This window comes from Drosophila obscura, unplaced genomic scaffold, assembly GCF_018151105.1.
Source record: "Drosophila obscura isolate BZ-5 IFL unplaced genomic scaffold, ASM1815110v1 contig_4, whole genome shotgun sequence".
Lineage (NCBI taxonomy): Eukaryota > Metazoa > Arthropoda > Insecta > Diptera > Drosophilidae > Drosophila > Drosophila obscura.
This window is the reverse complement of record NW_024542828.1, coordinates 11517064-11543856: the sequence shown is the minus strand read 5'-3', so window position 1 is coordinate 11543856 and position 26793 is coordinate 11517064. Positions and strand designations below refer to the sequence as shown.

The window sequence follows — 26793 nt, the reverse complement described above, 5'->3', positions numbered from 1 at the left end:
TAGTAATATTATACCGAATATCAAAATCGAGGAATATCAATGCATATTGTCAAGACCGTCAGTATATTTGCGGTATATTTTGAAAATCACATAGTATATTTCGGTATATTTCTGACGGTCAGGCGGTATATTTGGCCGATAAGTCCGCGGTCACACTGATCACAACGAAACCACGGCCGCCCGCGTTTTGTCCACTTTTCTTGCGTTTCTCGTTGCATTTTGTTGTGTGTTTAGATTAAATCGTGTTCGTTCGTGACTATAAATTTGAGCAGTAATTCAGGAGCCCACAGATCAAACGCAGCAAGATGATTTCCAATTACGATATCAGCGACAACAAGTCCAGCAGCAAGTAAGTTTCCAAGGGACAAAATTTGCCGGCATTTTCAAATGATGCGGCTGTGTGCGTGTGGTGTGGGCTAAATGACGAGTGTATGAGTGTAATGTAGGCGTAGGGCGCACACATTCAAACAATTGCCTGTCACTGGTATTGGTGGTTCTTTGGTAAATTTGCAATAAAACGTTTATCGCCTTCATTTTTTGCACTCTTTCGGTTTCTTTTGGCTTTGCTGCTTCCCATTTAACTCTTATTCCGGCATTTCCGTTCCGAATCTCTGGCTATGCTTTCGATTCGTATTTCATTTACCACTATATTGATATTTCGCTTTTGGCGCTTCGGGAGCTGTTAAATGGAATCAGGCTATAAAATTATTGTTGTGGACGCGTTTCCTGGCGCCCTCTCCCCCTGGAAACGCCCTTAACAACCGATATTTGATATACGCCCGCCGTCAGCCATCAATGCACCATGGGATGGGATCCAGCTGCAGCCGGAATTCAACATTTTACCATTTTGAACGGCAGTAGTACAGTGGTGGTTCTAGTTAAGTGCACAGTGCACACCCCACACACATGTGACTGTCGGGGCAAGGCCAGCAAGTGTGCCAGTTTGCATTTACCCTGTGAACATCTTGAACCCTCCCCTATGGTCCGGTGCCTCTTCTTCTCGCTTTGTGTTTTTGTACCGTTTGATAAGTTTTATAACACAGTTAAGGCTCTCTTGATCGGACAGCGCTCCTCTGGCGTACCCGAAAATACTAGAACAACATGCTGAAAATCGCTCTTTCTGGGCATCTCCCTCTGCCTGTATGGAGTGCACTGGAACATTCTTCAGTGTCTCCTCCAATAGAGCCGCCACTGTAACTGTTTGTGATTTAAATGGCGCGCTGCCTTTTGTTTTTCGGAAGCACTTCATATAAGACGTCTATAAGTGGCACCAGCAGCAGCAATCCTGAGTCATGCTGGAACTATTCTTCTGCAGCTGTTTGGATTCGCACTTGATTATTACCATCATCATCATTATTATTATGGCTGCTTTTCGATGGCTGATGAGTAATTGCAGATCCTACGTGCTGGGTGGGGGGTTTCTTATACAGTGTCGGGCTGCGACTATGTGTCCACTGGCGCACTCTCTCTCCCGGACTGCAGCGACGACCCCAAATCGTATAATTACCGTGCATATACCTATGTTCGGGGCGATGGGGATACGTTTTATCCATAATGTCGTCACGTGCCGCACTCTGCTGCTGGCGCACTCTAGGTGTTGTTTCTGTTTCTATATGCTATATTTAACAAGTCACGCGATCTGAGTGCATCGGAGTTTGAGGCTGACGCCGAGGCAAGTGCATTGAACTCTGTACATTGCATGTTCGTTCGGTTTTTCTGTTTCTGTTGTTGGCCATAAAACTAAATGTCGATTTTGATTGCCTTAGCCTGGCCTGAATTGCTATGTGGCTATGGCTATGGCTTTGAGGATGGGTCTGGGCCTAGCCTATTTAGTATGAGTCAATGGATGGATCTAATTCGCCGCCAATGAATGGTGCGATGGATGGTAGAACCTCTGGAGAAAGCCGCTGATGCAGGCGGCAGCAGGCCGCACCCAAAATGCAGACAGACGAGCCCATATTAATCCGCTGCTGCTACTCGCGATAGAGAGATGAAGGGCCAGAACAGGACAGAACAAAACAGAACAGGAGGAGGAGTTATTCCCTGAGTTGACGGCTGACGCATGCAGCCAGCCCACACACGATAAGCAACCCTCCAACCGACGATACACCGATACACAGAGGCCATAGTAGGAAACACTATCTGTCAAATGTGTCGCTCTACTCCACCTCCACCTCTTCCTCCTCGTCCAGATGTCAGGTCAAATGCATTCCATGCCTGGATGCAAGGGTGGGCTTTTTGTGCCTAAATTATAGAAGCCCTAAAGAGCCACGTTTCCTGCATGTATGGATCTACATATCTCTTGGGCTTCCACTTCGCGTGAGTCATACGCCAAGGCACTGACCGTCCGATTGGTTAATGATTAATGGAGTGCATTTGAAACGGTGTAGAAGAAATGGAAATTGGGTCTTAATACGGATTTGGAAGGAGGATTTGGAAGGAGTCAAAGAATAAATGTATCTTTATTCAATCAATAATTTCTTTGACTTTACCTTAACTTTGTTTACCTTTACGGCACGGCGGGGGGAGGAATATGACTTTATTGTGTAATCTTCATTCAACTAAAGTTCCCCTCTACTAATTCCCATCTCATTGTAGGTATGTTTCCGGTTTACTGTCATTACTCGAATACCTATTTGGGGAGGGACAAGAGTTCCACTACATCAATGCCTTCATGGGTTAGCGTTGGCTGTGGATCGGCTGTGGCCGTATAAGCAAATCTCAAGGCTGTCTGCGGGCAAATGCAAAACGCTTCGTTGAGCAGCAATATCTGTATCTGTATATCGTTGGCTTTGGGTCAGCATCTGTTTATGAAGTAAGCCCGAAATCAAATGCCCCATTGAGTGACAATTTTGGTAATATTTTCTCCATAATTGGACATGCAACAGACACATACGCAGAAACTCACTGGGTTCTCACTTCTCACTTTTTTTGAATTCACTTTCGGTAATTGTTAAGTAATTTTATTAGCGGCCCCGGCTCGTCGGACCATTTGCCACCTTATAAGGCTGCTTGTTTGATTACCCGTTTCGCGATATGCATACTCTTTTTGCATACTCGTACTCGTATTTATCTCCCCGTCAGTTTTCCCATTTGTAGAACAATCTTTCCACAGTCCCCACTAATCCCCGCTCGATCGGATCTGCGCCTCTGGCTCTGGCTCTATGGATCTGATCTGCTGTTGCTGCTGCATGGGCGATTACCATTATGGTCTATTGCCACACGCCCACCCTCTCTGTGTCTCTCTCTCTTTTCACATTCTGAAGCCGTAGCTGTGGATTTATGGCTGAGACGCAGCCTTGGCTCCGACTTCAAGACAGAGAGCGAGCGAGCGAGCGAGAGATCCCTGAACTCTGGGCGTAAATTGCTGACTCAGAGCCAGAGCACGGAAACGAGAGCTGATGGAAAACTGAATTTTCTCTCCTCTGATTCTTTGTTCGTGAATCGCGCACAAGTTAATATTTTGCCAGCAGCTGGCTCTCCATCGCTTGAGCTCCCCAAGCCACCACAGCCGGGTTAAATGGATTGCTCCCACTGGTGCAGCCATATTTTATAGGTACATATTTGCATTGATTGTGAGACAGCACAGACGAGCCACAGAGGAGGAACTTGGAACGTAGGCCTCCATTATCCATATCCATAATCATCTTACAGGCTTGACACGTTCTCTGCCTCTCGTTGCTGATTTCTTTGTGGGATTCGCAGGGACTGAACAGGGCGTGTCCCCACACTGTGTGTTCCTTTGTGTTCTGTCTCCATCCCATGACAATGCACTCGACTCGGTGCCGTGAATCACTGATGAGTGTCGCCGTCGTCGCCTCAGCCTGTAGTTATGCCTACGATTAGCGCGCTACCTGAATTGCGATTTACCCGTAGGAGAATGTTTCTCTCACACCCATCACCTAATCCCAGACGGTTGTCTGACTTTTGGACCTTGAAATCCGCCCCCCCTCAGACCTTAGACGAACACCCCCCTTTTGGTGGTGGCCTCTCTGGGTAGGTAATTTCCAAGGACAGAGTCCACTGTCTGTCTGGATTACAAGGGTTGCTGTTGCTGCATTTGAAAGTGCACTGCCTAGAGCGTATCTAGAGCAGGAGCCGGGACTTATTTGTGAAAGTGAAAGCCCTGCAGGGGCTTCTCCGTCTGCTGCAACAACCACCACCAACAGAAGTACCTTCTTCTGAGGGTTGATTTTGATTTGAGCATGCATTGCAATTCCCCTCATAATTTTGGAGAAATTAAAACAATTTAGGATTTGGCATGTTCTCGTCGTGGCAGACTCTGGCATTCTGCGGTTCTTTGAGTGCGGGATGCATCTGTCCTGGTGATGCAGTGGGCAGAAGACGATTGTGTGACGAATCAGAGCTGAACGCTATATCATTTACTCTCTTCTGTTCGTTATACTTTAATGTCTGAATATTTTAGCTTCTTTTGTTTGAGTTATTTTACGATTGCTCTCCAGTTGGTCACTCGAATATCATTCATAATAACCCAGATATCTCTGGACAAAGAAACTCTGGAAACACACCCAGAGATCGGAGAAACATCTGTCTGGAGCTGAATTAATTTACTCTTTAATTAGTGGAGCATTCCCCCATAAGTTCTTTCCGAATTGCATAGCGAAAGGAAAAGACAAGAACTGGAAACTGGAAATGCTATTTATCGAGGAGTCAATGGCCCCAATCTGGGTTACTTTCGATGCAAATTGTGTTCCCGCCCTTTGAAATCATATTGGTTTGAAAATATCATTTTTAATGTAAATAAATAATGCCAACCCTCTGCTCTGGGACAAGGTTTCCGAGCATAGAAGTTCCCATTGAAATGTGATAATATAAGTAAATTCTAAATTCTTGGAATTGGATGCCATATTTTATATTCCATCTATATATGTATCTCGTATCTTTGCGTTCGTATTTATTATGCATATTTTTTATATCGGCGGTGTCTAGAGCCAACAAATATTCAAAAGTAAACATCAAAGCGAAAGCTTAAAGACGATTTCTGGGGACTGTGAACACCGATTCGCGTTAGACAGATGTTTTCGTGTGTTATTTGAGACTGTATTACTTAAGAGGATGATACATCATCATATATTCTCAGTGCACAAATATGTGCAGATATTTAGCTGCTGAGATATCATTAAACATACAAAAACTGCCCTCTTTTGCAAAGCTTGTAGTGAAATGGGGCTTGGATCTGGCTGCTGGCTGCTGTTCCGCTGTCCATCAGCTGCACTAAGTTTAAGCAAAGTCCATTGACTACTGCTCGATGACGATGATGACAAGAGAAGTTTTGCGACTTGCCCCAAAAGTTCGTTCACTCTTGACACTGAAACGGAAGGGAGTTCGCAGAAGAGAAGAGAAGCAGAATCGAGAGATTATTCTCACATTGAAACCGATAGATAGCTTCTGAAAGATGACAGCTCATCCTCATGCTCACCTTTGTGCCCCGTCATGTTCATGATGATGCTGCCATCAACAGGTTCTTCCTTGCCTGGAGAATGGACATGGCGATGCTTATGCGTTGGCTTCCTCTCCATCTAAATCCCAGGAAAGGGATCCGCTCAGGGGCTCAAGAAAAGGCGACTGGGTCGACGTCTCGACTGCCGTTGAATGCGCTGCTGTTGAAGCTGAATCAGACACATGTCCAGAAACAGGTTCTTTTTCGCTTCGAGATCCCATCCCGTCGGCGCTTTCTTCCGTTCCGCCATACTCTCTGTTGTTGTTTGTTCTTCGCTCAGCGGCGGAATGCAGGAGAATTCTGCGAGAAACCGGCTGCAGCAGGTGCCCCTCCCCTACCCCCCTATCTTATTTTTAACGGAAATTAATTCCTGTAACAATTTTCCATCTGCATATTGGTGGAAATTGAATTGGAGTAAGACAATCGGAAACATGCGGGCATTTATTGGATTTTCAGGGAGAATTTCCAATTGAAATAGATATCATTATCCAATCCCCAAGCCGAAAATTCGTAAGCCTTTGTTTGGAACCCCTACTCGTACTCTTACAAGCGGATGAATGGAAGGGGGACCCCCTCTCTACGATTCTCCGTTCTGTTTGATTATTATTATCGTTCCGTTTGCCGTCTCGGAATGGAATGGGCGCAAACACACATCACATGCGGATGCAAACACAGTGAGGAGTCGATAGCGGCGGCTGGCGGCAATAAAGATAACAATTATTCTGATTTCAGATGCCGCCTAAATATTTGAAATAAACACAGCCTGCAGATGCAGCCATTTGTATGTTAAGGGTCGAATTAGCGATAAGAAAAGTGATAAGAGAAGCTATCTCTTGAGAGAAGAAGATTTTTATCAGGCAGCGAGCATGTATAGCGGTCAAAGCGCCGTTTTTTAAGAATCCAAATACTTAAAGAAACGAAATTCTAACGAAATGATGTCATATTAAATGACATTTTTTGCAATATTTATTTTGCAGCTTGGCAACATGACGCTATTACAGATACGCGACTACGGAAAATGTACACTAGCGACATCTGCTGTGTCTATGTGGGCAACTGTTCAGCTGTTCGCATGTCTGGCAGCACTGTTTGCTAGTTGCTTAGAGCGAACGATAGGTGGCGCGGCGCGGTTAATTCTGGAATGTCTGGCATCTTTCTAGTTTTTTCTTTGATGAATTGTTGGCTGGCTGTCACTGTCCAATATGCCACCAAAACCAAAAAATTTATGTGCAATTGGGGAATATCGTGGCCAAAAAGATTAATCCAGCGATAGGCATCTTGCAGAAGCTCCAGGTGGGGTGAATTTGATTGATTGATTGATGGGTGTGGAAATGATTGACTGCCCAGAGAATTGCATTTGCATTTTGTATGGCCGTTTAGCTAATAAGGAATGTCATGTCTGCTGTGTCCCACTTTGAAAATGGGACTTTCTTTGAAATCTTGATACAATGGGTGATTCCCCATACAATTTCGATGAAAAATGGGGAATCTCCCTTCGAGATGTACTCTTCATAGATGGCAGATGAAAGGTTTCATATGCTTAAGATTTTATCAAGACTTAAATATTGTATATTCATTATATTATGATCTAACATTAACTCTCCAACTCTCTTCTCATATCCATTCCCTATTTATCATGGTTTGGGAACAAGAGATGTGGCATGTTGCGCCTCACAGTTCGTGCCTCTTTTGCACTGTGGTTGGCGTTGTGTGGCTGCGGTTGTGTGGCTGTGGCTGCATTATCTGCACACTAAAATCGGCGTAAATAATTACCATCGTTTGAGCGCGGGCTCTGCGCCGTCTTTCAGCTGCCGACCCGTTGAGCGAGCTTTTCTTTCCACAGCGAAAATGATTCGCATCTAAAGAAAAAGAAGAGGAGGAATAGGACGAAGTGGCAGCAGAATGAAAGAAAATAAAAGAAAAGAACGGGAATTCCTAATTTAATAGTAATCATAATGAATGGAATGCATTTGATTCTCCAGCTAGCTCCTCTCCCTACTTCCAGGCTAAAGTGGAGCAAACTTTGGTCGAAAGAAGAGAGAGATATCAATCCCCTTAAGCTTAGAACCCCTCTCAAATACTATACCTACATACATATATACATATATATATATGTATTATCATCTAGCGTTAATGCTCCGTTGGCATGCCGCAAGATCTGCCGTGCAGATGAAGATCAGGCTGAAGATTGGGATTTGAGACGACGACGAGGCTGAATGCCACACATCATCATCCATGATCACAGCAGAAAGATGCGTAGTAGAACCAGTTGGTGGCGGGAGAGACAGCCCAGCCGCGTGAAGCATTTTATATAACATTTGATTTGGTTTCCAAGAATTTCAATTAGCTGGGAAATGGGCAATGGATGCACACAGCCCCAACAACATAGCCACTACTCATTCATCAGCTCCGCTGGGATTATCTAAGATCTGTTTTCCAGCTTAGAGGAAAGCGTATTCTCTCCAACACTCGACTTGCATTCGGCTTAGCTCTTGGCTTCTCTTGGATCTTTGGATCTTGGACTAAGCTGCAACGACAGCTGCTGCATTTCTTCGCTTCGCTTCGCCTTGCCTTTGGTTGCACGTACGAGTACCCACAAATTGTGAAAAGTGCTGACAGACAGTCGACACTCTGTTCGTTCCATGAGCATTGCCCCTCCCCGTTTTACGGCTTCTTAAACTGTGTTAACGCTCTGGACGGAAATATTAGTCAGCGACGGCAATCTGAGTTTCCCAGAAAAACAGAAAAAAAAATTCGTTGACATTGGGTCTGAGAAGATCTCCGCTTGTATAATCTAAAGCAATCAATCAAAACGATTGGGAACTGCTTCTTCTCACTTTTTGAGTATCCATCTCCAAAAGGGGAAATATCGGTTCTTACTTTGGTTTTTAATTAACCAGAGAGTGTAACAAATCAAACTTCGGCTCCAAGCTCTGCCTTTCACTCGATAAACAAACAATAATTCAGCTGTGCCTCTATGCCTCTCGTTGCGCTCAATGGGTTTATGTGCAAACTTTTCACTTCACAGATCGGCTGAAGGGGAGAGAAACTGTAGCTGAAACAAAAAAACAAAATCGAAGTCGAATATAAAGCCATAGACAAAGCCAAAACCGATCAAAGCCCAAATTGATTCCCCATTTTGGCTCTCGACTTTGTGGCTAATGGCTAAGCAAACAGCCAGCCAGAGTCCGGAGTCTGAATCACGCACTGCACTTGACCATTATCGTCCAATATGGATCCAAGAGGAGGAGGCGGTGAGAAGGAGTTACATTCCACGTTGCAATACACCCCAGACATGCGATCATCGGGGAATAGTTGGCCCGTCCATTGGCTTTTTCTCTCTCTCTCTCTATTGTTGATATTTGAATATACGTATCTCTGGGATACAAGATTTCCAATTCCTCCTCCTCCCAATCATAACTGCCTGTAATTACACGATGGGAATCTAGTTGAAATCCCAATTTGGTGCACACTCTGATGGAATTGTTTTGGGGCCGAGACATATGGTCGAGTGCAACCCACGTGAACCCATGGAATTTAATAGAGACGTTTATAGAGATGTTGCTCCGCAAAGTCATCAAATTCATTATCCACATTGGAAGCGAACAATTGTTTTTATTTCGTTTTAATTTGTTGATTTAAAGTTGATTCCATCTAATTGAAAACAGTTCTAGAGACCTTGCCTTGGGCTCTGCTTCTAAACTGTCGACCTTTTTTCTCCCTCTCTTTATATCCACGTAATTTGGAAAAGTTTGTGCACTTTTTCTTTGCCTTGTGCTTGGATTTCTGTGTGTATGCTGAAAAATGTCAAGGAAAATGCAGCACTGCAGTGGCTGTGGCAAGAAAGGGAAAGAAAGGGCAGGGAAGACAAGGGAGGAGTTGGCAGAGAAAGTTTGTTTCAACCGATTACACGATAACTATCAAAGTTCTATGCAATCGATAGTCATTCTTTCTAAAGAAATTAGTGCATTTAAAGGAAGGGGTGGTTCTGTGAAAGGGTGGAGACCCCTAAGCGGTACACCATGGCATTCTCTGGTCAAGTGGTCTGGTCGTCTGGTCTGCTGCTGCCCATCTGCTCATCGCTCGAGACCATTAAAGATGCCACTCTTTAGCTTCCTTATGGGCTCTGGGCAGAGATCAAGTGCCAGACATTTTATTGGCCAGACATGAGAGAGTTTAATGTCTGTCTGTATGCATTTGCATACATACATGTATCTTTATCTTTAGCTTTTTGCCTCACCAGAGATGTGTTCCATATTGTAGAGCAAATATTTTGCAACATTTCCTTTGCTTTAAGATTGTTTTTTGTATAAACAAAAGTGGACCTCACGCATTTTAGAAATACTAAAGACCGACAGCAGATCGGGAACGGAGCTGGGAAATAATCGCACTGGATCACATCTTTCAATGAAAACTTTTCCATCCAATTGTTGTTCGACACGAACTCGAAAGAAAGGGGAGGAAAATAAGGTAGAAGGAAAGAGTAAGAGGAAGGGCAGTGGGAAGGGAGGGGAGATGCAGTGCCACAAAGAAGTTAAAAAGTTAAAAGTCAAAAGAAATTAAAGCATTAATTTAACGCCAGCTTTGCTTAGGGAAAGAGATGGAAAAGTGATAGAAGAGAGAGCACTGTGTATGTGTATGGGGGTCTGGTAATTGTTACCTTACCATCACCCATTCCCCTTACCTGTGCCCCTTAATGTTGCACACACACACACATGCCCCAAGCAGCAGACAATGCATTCGAGGAAGTTGCTCGTCGTTCGCGCCCTATTGTGGGGCCAATCTTCAAAAGACAATTTCAGGCATTGAACAACATTGAAGCTTGGACTTGAGCCCAGATTTTGGGACGCTTGAGGCGGCGGCTTACAACGGTATTAAATGCTTTTAAACATGTGATTACATACGTATACGGGTGCGTGTGATGAAAAGAGAGAGAGAGAGAGAAAGGGAAAGTGTTTCTCATTACATTCCGTGTTCTACTCTGGGGAAAAAAGAGCATCGCATCTCTCTCTCTCTTCGTCTCTCTGAAAGAAATGATGAAGATGGAGATTGATTAAACTGTTTTTCATGATGCATTTCCCTTGATCATTTTCCTGTCTCGATTTTCTGTTGATTTAGTTTCGTGGCCCCTGGGCCGAGGCCGTGGCCGAGGCTAATGCCTTAATCATATGATAAACCCTGTCCGAAAAATAAAAAAAGAAAAAGATTAATTTCCCAGCAGCAGCAGTAGTCGTAGTCGCCGTAGTAGTCTCAGCAGCGGGAAGGAAAGCTAAAGTAAGTTGTTGGCTAAACTAAATGTGGCATGGGGCACCACTCACCTTTCTGACCGAAAGTAGCATTTTGATGGTTTGTGCTTCTGTTGCTCCTCTTTCTCCCCTACTTTCCTGCTCTGTCCGTTTGCACTGCACGTTTTCCTAATTACTCCATTTAATCTCTGCTTTAAAGACTGCTTTTCTGCTGGTCAGTCAATGGCCTGCCTGCCGCAGAGAAAACTGAATATTCATATGGGGAGTACGCCATACTCCACACTCCGCACTCCACTGGTCGCTATAATTTTCGGTTGGGGATAAGCAGCGTATACGTAAAAAGCGAACTCTTAGTGATTTCATAGACGGTTAAATAGAAAAAATATGGCAATATGGGTTAATATTCTTTGTTGAGAGACAGAGAGAGAGAGAGAGAGAGAGAGGCTTTCTAGCAATCTGCTCTCCCTCTCACAGCTGCTTTGATCAATTAATCTAAAAGAGAATTAACTAATAGAGAATATATATATGTAGATCCGAACCCGTGGGTCGCTTCTGCTCTCTCTCGTTCTCATTCTCTTCCTTCAATTTTCCTTGCCTACTCACTTGTCTGTCAGATTATAATCTTTGATTGTATGGTGGGCTTAAAGCTCTTTATTGCTCTCCTTTTTCTCCCTCACCTGCTTTTGTTCTTATCTCGTATACAGTCCCAGTCCCAGATTTTAGCCATCAGTACGCGTAATAAAAGTGAGTTTGATGCCCATATATTTATAATTAACCAAAGTTGCTCATAAATATGGCAATGGAAAATGCATTTCCGAATGTCACAAATGTCACAATTCCACTTTGGTATTTTCCATATGTTGAGCACGTACGATACGATACGTACGGGAGGGAGGGAGGTAGACCATTGCATGGAACTGCCGTTAGTTGGTTGGTAATTATGCAGAGGGCTGGTGGCTCCGGAAATTTCACTTTATGCAGTGAAATTATTTATTGACTTAAATATTCGCAGTATTTGCTGTTACACGGTGCATCGTTGGGGGGTTTTTTCGTTGTGGCTTTCGCAGGCAAAGTATTGGCTCGAAGAGTAAGTGTCAATGCGCTTGGTTTACAATCACATTATAAGGTTTGCTGCCTTGCTGCCGCGTCACTTCAATTGTCAGATGCCGCAGCCCACGTACGTACCCCTCCTCCACTCCACTCCAGTGTGCCCACTCCAGTGTGTGTGCTGCATTGATGTTTTAACTAGTCAACGGCCACATGCCACAAGCCAGAAGAAAGGGAAGGAGCAGCAGCAGACGCTTTCGATGAGATTAGACACACACCACACGCCAATACACTCGAAAGGCACAGAATAATGGACAGGAGAGGAGAGTGTGGTGCTCGAATGCATGTTCCATTGCACTCTACACTCCAACTCAGAAAAGAGGCGACACACTCAGCCTTTGGACTATGGGCAATGCCAACTGGAACTGGAAGAATAAACGTTTCTAGTCGATGCTGTGCCCATAGTGCAGTACTACGCGGACCCATACCAAAGATATGGGTGGTGGAAGCCCAGGGAGGAGAGTAGGAGTACACTAGGTCTTCCCGCCTATTTTTACCCGCATGGAGTGGGATTGTGGTTGCCACGTTGGTGCAAGGTGCTGACACAAGAGGGGGGACACTGGGGACAGGGCTGGGGAACTGTGGGATGGAGGAGCAAGTGGCATTGCTTGGTGGTGTCAGGTTACAGCCGTTGCATCCACTAGGCCAGACTCGGAGTCGACGGCCAGTCAACTATTCCTCTGGTTTTCCCTACCAAAAAAGCTAAAAATAACCTCCATTACCCCCGTCCGTCGTCGGTCGGTGCTTTCTGGCTTCGCTTCCTGTTCTGCTGTGTGGCAGAGATCTGTGCCAAATGTTGTGTTCCAAGAAACGAAGAAAACGAAGTATGCAAATACATATACATATATTTTGCATTTGGATTCTGCTGCTGCTTGCAACGGCCTCATTAGTGGCAAGACACTTGGAATTAGAGTTTTCTGGCCCTGCCCGTGCCCCTCGATCCTCGGTGATGATGAAAGTGATTTATGTCCGGCAAAAACAAGCATCTTGGGTACTGGTGTTACAGCTGCTACTGCTGCTGCATGAAGTAAAGGAGATGAGGTGGTGGAAAACAATTGAATAGGAACCCTGAAGTTCGCTAGACCTGAACCATTTTTGCTGCTGCTTGAGTTTTTCTCCACATTTTTTGCCAGTGGAAAAGCTGAACTGAAGCATATCTGCGCATATTTTCGAGCGGGTATATGTGTACATATATGCATGTATGGATGTACATACTCGTAAAACGAGGCGAAATGTTAATCCCGCAAGTGTTTAAGAGCGGCGGCTCTTGGGGCTGGCTACATTTTATTTGGAGTTTAAGCATTGAGTTCTTCTTCTGTGACCTACAACAGCAGTGTGGGGAAGTGAGGTGTGGTGTGTGGTGAAAAGAGTTGCAGTGCGCAAAGAGAAGGAGAGAGAGAGAGCCAACTCCAATCAGCTGTAGTTTGTTTTTGTTTTGATGAGCCACATGCATGGGGCTGGCGCGCAAGGTGTGTTAATACCGGGTGAGGAATTTCCAGAGGCCGCTCTGGAGAGCTCCACACACTCCTCACAGTTCGTATCGAGCTGCCTCATCTTCAACTTGATATACTCTGCGCTGGAGCTGGGAGCTGGCGCTGCCTCTCTCTGTATTTCTTGTGCGCTCTCTCGGAGCAAGAGTTGAGTTTCGGCCGCTTGGTCGTTGTTTTTGGATCGATAAAACTCTGCTGCGGCCTCTGCTGCTGTGGTATAAAAAGCTTTTCACTTTTCCGAATGCACTTTAAATCGTAAACTAAGACCGAAACGTTCACATCAGCAGCAGAAATCAAATCGCCGTGAATCTGAAATCGAACACATTTGCAGTTCCGCATATCCTTCGAACCGAAAATTTGTTGTTTCCGTGACGCGCGTTGTGTGTTTCCAAAGTTGGAGCATACTTTGTTAGTGAAGAAAAGTGTGCCCCTGCAACAGGAAGGGAGGGGTAGACTGGGGAAAAATGTTGCAACATTCTGCTGTGTCCTGCTGCTGAATCATCTTATCTAACCTCCGATTCGTCTTCCGCTCTCTGTTTCGTTCACCTGGTCCTGCCTCACGCTCTTTTTGGGTGCTGCTGCGTCTGTGCACAGACTCCTTGCTCATTCCTTCAGTCAGTCCTACGTGATACGCGATTTTATTGATTTGACGCACTGGCACTGGCAGCATCCCCATGAGTGCATGAGTCATCGCTGCAACATTTTTCCCCTCCCCCCACACCCACAACGCAGCATCTCTCTAACCAGAAGGGTCCTCCCTTGTTCGTTTAGATTTTTTGTGTTGCACAAAAAAAAGAGTAGTTGCAAGCGTAGCTCTTCTGGAAAAAAGAATACAACTTTTTAATTCTCTCTCCGCCCACCTACACCTACATTTAATCAGCAATGGCCGCTTATGCTGCATTCAAACACGTCGAGCTTTACAACGTGGGCAAAGCCAAGAAAAGGTAAGAGAAGAGAGCTTTCGTCAATGCATAATACCGTTGTCCTATGTACATACAGACGTATGTTTGTATATTGTTTGCCCAAAGTGCACTTTGACTTAAACCTGATTGCAGAAATCTTCCATCATCATCCTTCTCATCATTGTTTAAGTCGCATCTCGCGGTCCAAGCAAACCATACACACACAGATACGCACATCTGTATGTGTGCATATGAATATGCATGTATGTATCTGTCTCTGTGTGCCTCTGAGATTAATTTAGCGTGCATTCACCTCTTGCTAAGTAACTAACCAGCAAACAACAGTAACAATAACAACAGCACGGACGGGCTGGCGTATGTGTAATCCGTGAAGAACCACTTTTGCAAGCGGCGCCTACTTCCCACCACCCAAGTACTACCCATTTACCCAGCCGCCACCCAACTACTGAGCCACCGACCAGCTGGTGGCGGTCTTTGGATGTCCCATTGATTTTCCTCCTTTACCGCATTTGCCACTTGCCGCCACCTAAAAAATAGCAAACTGCCACACGCCTCTTCCCTTGTGCCACAAAAGTTAAAGTGGCCAGCATTCTTTTGGGATACCTATAAGGGGCAGGGTATAACATGGCTGCCCAGAAGTTGGAAGCACTCGAAAGAAAGCATACAATGAAAGCTCTTTCTTCAGGTTTCACAGAAACTTCAGAAATTGTAAAAAAAAAAAAAATAAAAGTACGAGGAGGAGAGAACTCTATGGGGCCTTCTGGTCAGAAATACTTGAATTTACTTTCAGAATTAGTCAAAAATATTTTAACATGGCTTTTCAAAGGGTATTCCATGCTTCGGCTGGCACTGTAGGTGAGCGCACCTTTCTTTTTTGTAGGTTTCGGTCTTTCCTTTGTTTTAGCATGCAATTCTTTGACCAAGCCCCTTCCCGTGGCACCACCCATCCACCCATAACTGGAGGAATGGCGGATGACTGGAAGAGGAGGTGTGCCGCCTATGGGTATTACCTTTAGACCATTACCTTTAGACTGGCAACAAAAATCGTTACCAAAATGCCTCTTTGCTTATGTCCGATGTTCCGCTTGCTACCGTTCCCTGCTCGTTTCCTGCTGTTCGTTCTCTGTCCGTTCGCTCTACTGTCAGCTGCCCGTTGTCCGTGTTCGACTGTCCGTACATTGAACTCTCTATTTTGCAGGCAGGCCCGTCGTTTAGAGATTAGTGTTGGTCTCTAAATAATTTTCCGTGTTCATATGGATGTATGCCATGTGCATTAAAAACAATTTGCTAGAGACGTTTCGTTTTATGGTCCATGGAAATGTGTTAATCATTGTCACTGATTGCGATTGCGTCTCTTTGATTTTCCATGACTGACTTTCCCGCTGTGTGGAAAATGATTAATATGCTCTTTTCCTTCTTTCTTTCCATCCATCCATTCATCCATTCAACGAGATTTGTTTCCTTCTTTCGACCTATTATATTGTAAACAAATCAAATTAAATTCCAAAGGTGCGACTGCATGCAGGCTTGCATTGGGAATTGAAGATTGAATTGTCTCCCGGATTGGGCCCTCCTTTGTTTGTCTGTGGGGTGTGGGGTTGTGTAAGTGGCGGAAATCATGACAGTTTATTCATTGGTTTATGGCATTGTCTATGCAGCTATAATTATACGCTTGAATTCCTTTTTACAATATACAGTATCATGTTGATATTAATTATTTTACGGCGCCCACGAAGGTAACCCCATTCTTCGAAGAAGAAATTTAACAAAAAAATCACAAGTACATGCCACAAAAATTATATATACTTCTGTACATACATATACGTATTTATATGTACATATGTATGTTTAATAAATGTGCTTTCTTCGTTGCTACGTCAACATTTATGTATGTAAATATTTGCAAAAGTAATTTATATGAGAGGTATAGTCAACCAATTTTCGTGGGGCATGCTCCCTCCCTCATGACCCATTGACGGAGGCCAAAAAAAGGAAATCAAAGAAATATCAGTTGTTGGTGTTTTGCCTGCGTCAATGTAATTCCTGTTGACACGGAAATAAGTTTGGAAGTGGAGTTCCCTTAGCAACGTTAAATATATAAAAATATATATGTTATTTCCATTTAGATACAGATACAGTGCCTCCTGGTGCCTGGTGCCCATCGATAGAACGAATGGAAGAGGATTTTTATCGGGAGGAGCAATCCCCATCGTATTAGTGGAGGGCGGGGGGGGATGGAATATATTAGAAAGTCCTTTCGCTTTCGCATAGCCATAGCTTCTCCCGTTGCAAATAAATCAATACAAATTTATTAATTACATATTTAAAAGAAAGACAGACAACTTTCGCTGCTGCAATTCTGGCAATGGATATGGATATGGGCTCTACAATTTACGGAGCCAAAGACAGCGCCAGCGACACCGCCAATCCCACAGCTTATGCATACGCATATACATAATAATAAAAGTGCCACAAAGCTACATACAACCACAAACAACATGAATGTGGCAGTGGCTGTTGCTGTGGCTGGGGCTGCTGCAACTTTTCCTCTCGATCGCACACTTTCCTTTGCAACAGCGCTAATCGATAATTATTCATCAGGCACTATCGATAATTGACAATCTAGCGGTGGCTTAGAGAAGCATATTTCCACCAGATGGAAACTCTGCAGCTCCAACTCTGCGTCCAATTATGAATTTTCATCAGATTCCCATTGCACGGAAAGGGGGATTCCATTAATCAAACACCTCACTGATACACGCACCTCCTATGCAGCAGGCAGGAACACCCGCTGTGGCATCTTCAGAGCAGCGTCACGCTCCTCCCTCCTGCTGACAGAGCACATGGAAAATTTCATAGAAATAAGTGACCAGAAACTGGTGCCTGACGGGGAAGGATGAAGTTGGCATTCAAATTGGAGTTGAATGATGGCTTTCTTCCTCTGGGAAGTGCAAGAGGTAGTTCCCCGGTAGAATCGAAAGGTTATAATAGTTGGGGTCTTACATTGGAATTGGATACGGGTTAATCTTAGGACAACTATAATCCTAAACAGAGATTCCACAAGGCAAAATCTTATCTACTGAATCTTTTCTATGGAATGATTATAGATCTTCATTATAGGAACCACTTTGATTGATTCCTCTGTGGATTAGCCTCACCCCCCTCTCAAGCCATATCTATCTATCATATCTATGGCCTTTCTCTATATAAATAGTATATCAATGATGATTCATCCTAATGCCACAGATGATTAGTTTTCTAGAAAGAGATTTTCAGTCGTGGAAATTTAACGGTAAACAAACCGCGCTTGAGCGATCGCCTGCCACTGCTCCCCCCTCCCTGCAGCATGCCGCATGCCCCATGCTTTCGGGGGAAAGTACGAGTATTGTAGCAGATTCTTTAATATACAATATTTCTGCTCTTTTGTTTGCTTTGCTTTTGAAAGCAGCAACAATTATAATGGATTGGTAGACTAATCAACGTTTTTCGGTAAATCACAAAAATAGGAATGGGAGGGAAAGACAATAATCACAACATCATCACACAGCAACAATAGAGGAAAACCGCACACAATTTTCGTGCTTCAGTTGGATTTTCATTAAGTTTTTGGTCTGTGTGTCTGTGTGTTTGCGGTTGCACGAAGCTCTGTCTGCAGAGTAGGTACTGCAGTGGACTCTGGACACGTTTCCGATGAAACAAAAGGAATCAGCAGAGTGGCTGGCAGCGATGCGCTCGGCTCGGCTAGCACTGCTGCGGCATATTGAGCCATGAAGCCGAACAAGCCCCAAACTAAATGATAATAAACGAGCAGCAAACAAAAGAGAAGTAGAAATACTCTATAGAGATGGAGAGCCACAGTAAAACAGAGAGAGAAACACTAAACAATTACCCGGACATCTGGATGGAGCAGCAGCAGGGCAGAGTGAATACCGAATCAAGTGGAACAACCTACTGGACAGTGGATCCAACTGCTGCCTCTGATGTACTACAGGTGCAGTGCAGCATGACGCTGCTGTTGCTGCTGTTGCTGCCTTGCCTCATGGTTTATGGACCAATCATAAAAGCTAAAGTCTCCCCGCCTCGATGGACTGACAGTTAATTGTGGATTTTTATTGCATGATTGGTCAGAGGAGACGAGCATTCCATTCCCAGTGAAAATCTTTCAGTGGTGACCCTTTCATGCTAGGGAAAACCCACGAAAAGACTACTTGCAACCTTTCTCTCTGTAGCATACACAAAATGAATCACAAGTCCCACAGTTGGCACACAGTCCAAACAAAGTCATAAAAATCAATTGCAATTAATCAAGTTGCATGTGTTTTTCCCCTGTTGCACCTCAACAGCGGCAACTTCATTATAAAACGACATGAGGCATCCGCCCAGCCTCCGAGAGACATGCCTCTGTCTGCGGCTCTGGCACTCCTCTCGCTGCTTTGGTCCGGCATTAGCCAAAAAACAAATTAGCTTTTTGGTCGCCAGACCTCCCTCTATCCACCATCCAATTTCTTCAGAGACTTGGCTTCTCTTGTCTTTTCTTCGCTCGAAGCAGAAGCCCTAGTTGACAGAGAGAGAGACGGATTGGACGGAGATTTTCATTATGAAATTGAAACTTTTGTAACCGATGGAATCTCCGAGACATAAGCTTCTTATTGCGGGCACTTTTCTCCAAATGCAGTTCCAATCCGTGTACTTGCTTGCTTTCCCACAAGCTGTCAATACACAAAAAAGTTTAAGTATTCCAACCGCTTTTCACAGTGAAATGGGACAAGAAGTATAAGAAGAGAAGAGAGGGTATCTTTGGATTTCCACTTTTACTCGTGTGTGTGCATTTTTGACATTTGGTTAATTAGAAAACTGTCGTAATGAATTTTCGTCGCTGACGTCTTTGAAGATGGAGAGATGACTAGGAGGAGGCGACTGTAAGAGAAAGACACCGATGTACGGGGTAGTCTTTAATGGAATTAAGAGAAGGAATCGGTGGGACGATCCTCGAGTAAAAATTATTCGAATCTTGTATACAAACGAATGTATTGGGGGGCATCGCATCTGAAGAATCGGGCAAAAAAAAGGTCGATAGAAAGTTCATAAAATTTCATAACGTTTTTTTTTTTTGTGTAATAATAAAATTGAGTGTCGAAAAATGTGGAAATATGTCGAACTAAGACTTGGGTACCGCCCCTTGGAGTAATAATTAATTGTTTGAAAGGCGTTTGGGAAAGCAACCGATAGATGTCTAGAGATGGATGTGTGTGTGTGTGAAATCAATTATCACAGCAGTTAAGGAAGGAAAGGAAAGAGAAAAAATACCCTAAAGCCGTGTCGAAGCAGAAGAAGTGGCAGAGAGAAGAGAGAAGGCCGCCACCAAACTGTGAAACTAAACTAAGAGTATAACTAAAACTAAATCAGAGCGACAACTATCACTTTGAGTCGAGTATTTTCTGCGGGAATATGCATCGAAACCCCGAACAACTTTTACTCGAAAAGGTTGTTTTCAAATTCACTCCCAGCTGCTTGCAACATTACCTACCTTTCGCCTAGCCTCAGTGCCTCAGTTCCTCAGCCTGCGGTCCACCTCTTTCTCCTCCTGTTGTCGATATTCATTAATTTTTGTCATCACCAAACCCCAGACAAAGCCACAGGATAGGCCACTCTTCGGACTACTCTTCCACTTGGGAGCCAGAGCCACCTGCACTCCCAGGCACGGCGCGACACGGCACTCGGCCTCGGAGGCCTCCACCTGGCTAGCGGTCAGGTTTTGTCGCAGTGCCCCCCAGGCGCTTTGTATGTGTGTGTGTGTGTGTGTGTGTGAAAGGTTTTTCTCAGTTAAGATCACTTGGGTAAGGCATACAGGATGTTTTTCCATTCGATTCAGTTCGATTTGACTCATATTTCAATTTGAAGGAAAATGAATAGGTTGCCAGGGAAAGTTCATTCAAAAACAACTAAAGCAGCAAGTGGGCTTAAAAAGAAGAATTAACCCATGGGGTTGTATGGATTGGACACACTCCCTAGGGAGAAGCCAAAGAAAGAAAATAGTATTCGGAAGCCAGACACACAAAAACTATGAAATGTTTGAGTATTCTCCATCTGGGAGGGGTTATAAGAAGTGCCACAAAGAAGGAGGGAGTCAAGTGGATTGAACTTTGCGTCACTGGTGAATTGGTGAAGACGCACTCTGTCCATAGTGTATAGTTGAGGGTGAATAGCCATGAACCATAACTCAGTTATGTTGTTGTAGGCCATTAGGATAGTCAGCATATCTCTGACAGCGGCATATAATGGCAATAGCCTGATCATGGTGCACTGGGGCATTGGGCATAAGGCATGCCGACCCGACGCATGTGGCAACTTTCGCTTTCCACTCGATCGGGCCGCCACAAAAGACACCACCGGGTCGCCGTAAAGTACTAGTACAATGCACAAGCCGCATAAGCATGTTGCATGAGAGTGTGGAGTCTCTGGTCGCGCGGTGGTTTAACTGTTTAAATAATTATTACTTGTTCATCACTTGCGCAAAAATTGCCCGTTTACCGTTGCTCTGTTAGTTTTTCTCTGCCCAAAAAAGAAAATAATGAAAACAAGTCTTTGTCTGACAAGAGGTGTTCACGCTCCGCTGCCAGTCCTAACAAGCCTTTTGAAGACATTTTATTAAGAACACTGGGAGGATGGGAGGGGTGGCAGGGAGGGCGCAAAGAGAATAGAGTAGAGTGGAGTAGAGTGTGTGTGTGTGTGGCGACAGTTGTGATCTCAATTACCCCATACACCAACTCAAGCCGAACTCTGCTGCTCTGCTACTCTGCTACTGATTTCCCCCCACACCACACCTCCCTCACCCAAACACAAAGGTTTATTAAATGGATGGGGGTGATACCGATCTGTATGTGCAAAGGTCCTGCACAGGTCGCTTTCACGCGCTCCCATTTCTTCCCATTATCATGCATACCCCTTGCTTTCAATACACCTCGTAGCCACCATCCTCTCACCACCCTTTCTTTACTCTCTTTCTTCATAAGCAGTTCTCACACTTTAAAAGCTCTGCTGCTGCGACACCAAACCAAACACTTAACGGTTATTTTGCCTTTGCCTTTGCGGCTTGCGCTTTGACGCTTTGTCATGTTTAGCACTCCCTCCCTCCCTCTTCCTCTTTCTCTCCCGCTTCCACTTCTTTTGCGGGAAGAGAAAACAATGAGGAATAAGCATAGCAGTGGCTGTATAATTAATTAGGCGCAGGCCCCGACCCGACGCCATGCTTTCTTCCGGCAGGGCCCAGCAATTGGGTTGCACTTTTTCCACCAGGCAGGAAGAGGCGGTCGCGACCATCTTCTCCGCTTGGAAAGCTTTCCAGTAAATTATACTTTATACTCTTCCAATCAAACTTCACATATTTGTATTTGCAATATGTTTCTGCATCAATCATGGATTGGATCATTTTATTGAATTACCATCACTTAATCATAGCCACATCTTCAGGGTCTTCAGGGGTATCTTTAGCTTTCTTTCGTGCTCATTTTCGGAATTATGGACCTACTATTACATTGTTGCTTGATTGTTACATTTCTTCCATTCGCCGCCAGCTTATTCGCCTTCTTACGACGGACGATCCCTAAGCATCGGCGTAAGCTGCAGTGATCGACAGTAATTACGATGCAATTTTGGTTAATTACCTCCTAAGACGAACAAACGTTACTCTCACTTTCCTGCGCAGGTCAGAGGAGGAGGAGTGCTGGTGTGCTGGTCAGTGGTGTGTGCGGATGGATGGTCCATAAAAACGCAATCTTTTTAGCTTACTGAAAGCTCCGATGATTTGATTGACGCCTCGAGGAAGGCGGCGTAGCACCGGCACTGCAGTAATCGGGGTATGCGACGACTGACCAAGCAAATGTTGACAAGTGAATGGTCTTTGGCTTTCAGTGCCAGAGGGGGCATGCCACAGCAGTCGGTAGTAGCATCTACAGTCAGTCTTGACTGCTGCTGAGGCAGAGTTTAATTGACGTCTTATGCTGCTGGCCTGGCGGCTGGAAAAATGCATTCACAGAAACCATTCACAGATACATACATACAATATCGTACAGATATGTATCCCCGCCACAACTACACGCCATAGTGAGGCGCACAACGGTAAAAGCACGTTAGGCACGCTCGCGCGATTAACAATTTCATTCACCATGTGCCCTTAACAGATACGTATCAGACGTATCATTTTTACCACAAAAATCATTGCAATTGGATAATTATTACCTATCTATTTTTATATTTGGTAACTGAATTTTAAATCCAACAATTTACTTAAATATCCATCTTTAATAACAACTAATAAATTGAAAGCTTGTTGGGGAAAGTCAAAAGCTGTCTTACATCTCTGATCAGCACTGTTTCTGGGTTTTGGGATTGGGCCCCGTGGCGGGGACCACAGCTAATAGAGGGTCTCCTCGAATAGAGGGGCTCGAATTGTGAATGCCACAAAGCATAACATTTTGGCCAGCCTTTTGTCTTAATTGCGATGCAGCTTGTAACAGCGAGAGGGAGAGATGCATCTTGGCGTGACTTCTAATGCCCATTGAGTGCTCATCCAGCCACATCAGCAACAGCTCTCCAGCTGCTATACTAGATGTCGGTTAGACACAGACATTAAGTGCAATGCGCAGATCCCCTAACTCTCTTCTCATCTTATAGTTTTCCACTGCCTGAAAGCAGAGAGCGTGGAAATATGTGCACTTTATGCGCTGTGGCACAAAAATTGCCGAGCTCTTGCAAATACCCAAAGAATGTGTTTATAATTGATGCATTTTTCTTTTTATCTATTTTCCAGGGTGCTGAGGCCTCCAGGCGGCGGTTCCAGCGACATATTCGGCTCGGATATGCCCCAGACCCCCAGGAACGTGAAGAACCGCATGGTGTCCAACATATTCTCCGTCGAGAAGGATAATAGCGTGAAGAATACCGGTAAGCAGATGGAAGATGGAACGCCCAGTTTACTCGAGATCCCCAGTTTCCCAATGCATAGATATAGATATGTGTTCCCCACCCCCACCCATGTTGAGTTTCCCGAAAAAGCTTATTTATTTGTGCTTTCCCTTTGCGTTTTGTGCTGGGGGAATCCAATTCCCTAGGTGATGCTTATTGAAATGTCTATCGTTTTCTTGTTCTCGTTCTCCCCTCTCCTTCTTTTCCTCCCCGCTCTACTGTTTTCTCTTTTTTCTTTTCTACGTATCTTTGCAGTACGACAAGGAGCTCACAGATTCTATTTCATTGGTACTTGATACTCGTATATCTTGTTTGTTGTATGAATTCATTTATTCCTGTTCTGTTGTTGTTCATTTCGTGGCTAATTTCGTGTTCCCTAAATGCAAGTTCCGCCGTTGGATCACCACCTATAAACCCCACCACTCCAGCACTCCATCACTGACCCACCTGTCCATGATCCATAATCCACAATCCCCAAATGGAGAGATCATCTCCGAAACACTGCAAACCAGTTTCCCACACTCGACCACACGCCACCTCCTCCTCCCATCTTGTGATGACATTTTGAATGCATTCAGATACTAGAGGCGGAGCACAAAGAGCACTCAAGGCAATCCATTCACTCCACTCCACTCAATCCACTCACCCACTGATCCACTGTTGTCCACTCTCGTACCTCCCGTACCTGTTTCTCTGTTCTCTGTTTCTAGAACAATAACCAACGATCTTTACTGCTCGAAGAAAGCACTAACCACCAACAACAATCCACTAATTTCAATATCTTTTGTTTCTTTTGGTTTTACTCCTTCCGTTGGTTTTTTCCGTTTGATGATGGTGATGTACAATAGGTGATAATCCGCGTCGCGGTCAGAAGACTGTCGACTCACACAATCGACTCTTTGGGGAGCCCATGCGTCCCATCACACCTGGCAAGAACCACATGAAGAGCAGCATTCCCTTTGGCCAGAACACAGAGACAGCCGCTGCCCAGAAGCTGCTTACCAATGGCAGCAGCACCACCAACGGTGCCACCACCAATGGCCACTACAATGGAAAGAGCGGATCCGTGTCCTCGGCCTCGTCGTCAGTCTCGTCCTCGACCGAGAACCTCAAGATGAACAGTGGCTCCCGATCAGGTAATTCACTTTAAGGATAAAATCCAACAAATAAACGTAGAAAAGTAGTCACTGAGATTAAAGTTTTGCATGTCAAAAGTTTGAGCCTACATTTGTAGGTGTTTGGGTTCAGTCTCACACGAGACAACGAAGTGGAGTCATCGCTCTGATTATTTGGTTATTTTGTTGTGTGAAAAAAGTGTGTGAAATATATAAGTAAAAATTCTGATTTATATTTTCTTAAACGTTTCGGGACTTTTTACGTCTGGCACACGAAATAAAAAATAAATTCCCGCATCGAATCGAATCTCTGGTCGGTTGTCGTTTATACGGGCTTCTAACAACAGTCTTCATCCGCAATATGAGCAGTGAGTATCAGTACCAGTACCAGAACCAGTAGTAGTGTCCTGTCCTGTCCTGCCTGCATCCTTCATCCCCCTTCATTCGCCTGCCATTAGGAGCTGAAGATATCGGAGAATCGAAATTAATTAAAAGCGATACAGAGTGTCCCCTGACACCGGTAGCAAGTAACACACGGGTTGCTGCACCAGCCAAAATCCTTGGCATCGACCAGCCGTGCCTGGACCTCGAAGTGGGTGACGTGCCAAAAGACAACGAGATCTTCACGGAGTCTGGAAAGCACGACGTCCGCATGCAATCGCGTCAAGACTCTGCAAGCAACGTAGAGCAGCCACACTCTCTGGACAAGATGCACAGCGAACCAGATCTCAAGGAGCCCCTGTCCCTCTGTCCGGACACTGTGAAGGAGGTGCATGATCCGTGCAACTCACGCAATCCCATCACTGGTTTGGGCCTTAACGGGGATGGAGTGGGTGGCCTCAAGCCCGTGAAGCAGAAGATTCGAGGTTGAGCTCCTACACCTACACCTTACACCTTACACCTTACCCCTTTACTCCACCTGAGCGATCTCTGGAGGTTCGGATCTCTTGGGAGGAGTATCCTTCAAAGATCGCCTTAGCTTATACAAGTAGATTGAAAATGTGCTTAGCCATAGGTTCAACTCAGTCTACACTAAAATCTCCCATTTTAAGGCTCTACTAATTCCCATTCATTTTTTTCTCTATTCAACAGAGGGAAATCCCGTCACCGGCGAGGGATACAGGCCCGGCGGAACGGACTTCATTCAGGCCGCCGGCTCGACCAATGGCGGCAGCGTCGGCAACGGTGGCAACAGTGGCAACGGTGGCAACAATGGCAACGGTGGCAATTCGGTGGTCAACAAGAACCGTGTGCCTCCGGGCGGCTACTCGTCGGGACTCTGGTAATTGAAAGGGACGCTGCCCAAGTCCCAGTATAAGCGAGCGACATGGGGCAACAATACAACCAACACCAAGACGAGAAACAAGCGACAACAAAACACACAGTTCTACTACCCACTACCCCCTTACATGATATATACGAATAACCAATCAACCCAAACCATTGCAAAACAGTGCAGAATCACACATGGAGCATAGACAACTAGCCACACTAGCATCAGCAGAAATCAGGCATCAACAAGCTGGAATTGAAGGTCTGGTAGCAGACGGCAGACAGCAGAATAGAAAACCAAAACGAACACAAATATTTGCTCAAATCGCTCAGCACTGCGAAGAACAACACCCTCAATTGAAGAGAGGGTTTGAGAGCTGAAATTCATCAAAACACACAGCACACACCTAACCAGCCGGCACTTTTGCATTACTCCACATAAAAGTGAATTCTATTTTGAATTTCGTGTACCAGATGAGCCCTGCTCTGCAATGGAAAAATCCTCCTGGATTCGGGGTGATGGGGACTCCAATCGAACACGTGCGCCGATACGTGGGACACTCTTAATTATAGTTGCATCAATGTAATACACGCCGCGACACATCTAAAACATTATATTTATACCAAGCGACTCACCATCACCCCCTCACACCCATACACCCAATACATACTCGTACATAATATACATTACATACATATTACATATGTAATTTAACGGTACGCCTGCACGTACTAATGTGCACGTACTAATTAAGTGTAAAAATACAAACAAATGCGAACCCGAATATTTGTTCAATAAAAATCTTTTCGTACATAATGTGCATTGCACAAGTTGCATTTCATATAACTTTTTGAATATGGGCGGGCAGCGATGGATCCGATCAAAATTTTCAGGATCTCGATATGCCTGTATTGAATGCCAAAATATGTCAAAAATACGAAACATTTAAATTGAGGGGGAATTATTGACCTGGTCAATATACTATATATATATATATATATAAAGATTAAAGAGTAAGTACTTATATAGTTTCCTCATGTCCCAGCCGAAACAGAGCTCCCATATTCGCAAACCGCTTTAAATGCTGCTGGTACGGTAGAGAAACGCTCTCTCAAATCGTGGTGATCAATATAAGACAAATTCAATATTTATGGTTCAAAGTAGCTTGGAACAACAAATTTAATATTAATTATAGGTAATAAAGTATACAAATA

General features: G+C 44.5%; 1 protein-coding gene and 2 long non-coding RNA genes across 13 annotated transcripts; 1 reads left to right on the top strand and 2 right to left on the bottom strand.

Annotated features, from left to right (window-relative positions):
* Positions 1-165: 165 nt before the first annotated feature.
* LOC111069904 (microtubule-associated protein Jupiter) lies at positions 166-26395 on the top strand. 11 transcript variants are annotated; one of them, XM_022360113.2, is made up of 8 exons: positions 13564-13712; positions 14185-14248; positions 23037-23170; positions 23447-23479; positions 24040-24327; positions 24654-24674; positions 24765-25172; positions 25399-26395. In XM_022360113.2, exons 2-8 carry the CDS (start codon positions 14187-14189, stop codon positions 25590-25592), a joined length of 1140 nt encoding a protein of 379 aa, XP_022215805.1. In that variant the 5' UTR covers positions 13564-13712; positions 14185-14186; the 3' UTR covers positions 25593-26395. The 11 variants fall into 11 exon arrangements, with proteins under 11 accessions (XP_022215806.1, XP_022215812.1, XP_022215814.1 ...); XM_022360112.2 differs by having other exon boundaries at positions 14076-14248; XM_022360114.2 differs by lacking the exons at positions 13564-13712; positions 14185-14248 and adding an exon at positions 166-349.
* LOC111069906 lies at positions 4737-5734 on the bottom strand. The gene is made up of 2 exons (XR_002607304.2): positions 5441-5734; positions 4737-5329 (listed from the first exon to the last, which is right to left on the bottom strand). It is a non-coding gene; the product is annotated as an uncharacterized LOC111069906 (long non-coding RNA).
* LOC111069908 lies at positions 14997-20065 on the bottom strand. Its single transcript, XR_002607305.2, has 3 exons — positions 19755-20065; positions 15279-15810; positions 14997-15224 (listed from the first exon to the last, which is right to left on the bottom strand). It is a non-coding gene; the product is annotated as an uncharacterized LOC111069908 (long non-coding RNA).
* Positions 26396-26793: the final 398 nt, after the last annotated feature.

What these genes read in the sequence shown, in the direction of transcription:
- LOC111069904 (XM_022360113.2), top strand. Translation starts at nt 14,187, where the DNA reads ATGGCCGCTTATGCTGCATTCAAACACGTCGAGCTTTACAACGTGGGC. An exon ending in TCACAGATTCTATTTCATTG is followed by an intron (nt 23,480 to 24,039) that starts GTACTTGATACT and finishes GATGTACAATAG; the next exon opens with GTGATAATCCGCGTCGCGGT. An exon ending in CTTCATCCGCAATATGAGCA is followed by an intron (nt 24,675 to 24,764) that starts GTGAGTATCAGT and finishes GCCTGCCATTAG; the next exon opens with GAGCTGAAGATATCGGAGAA.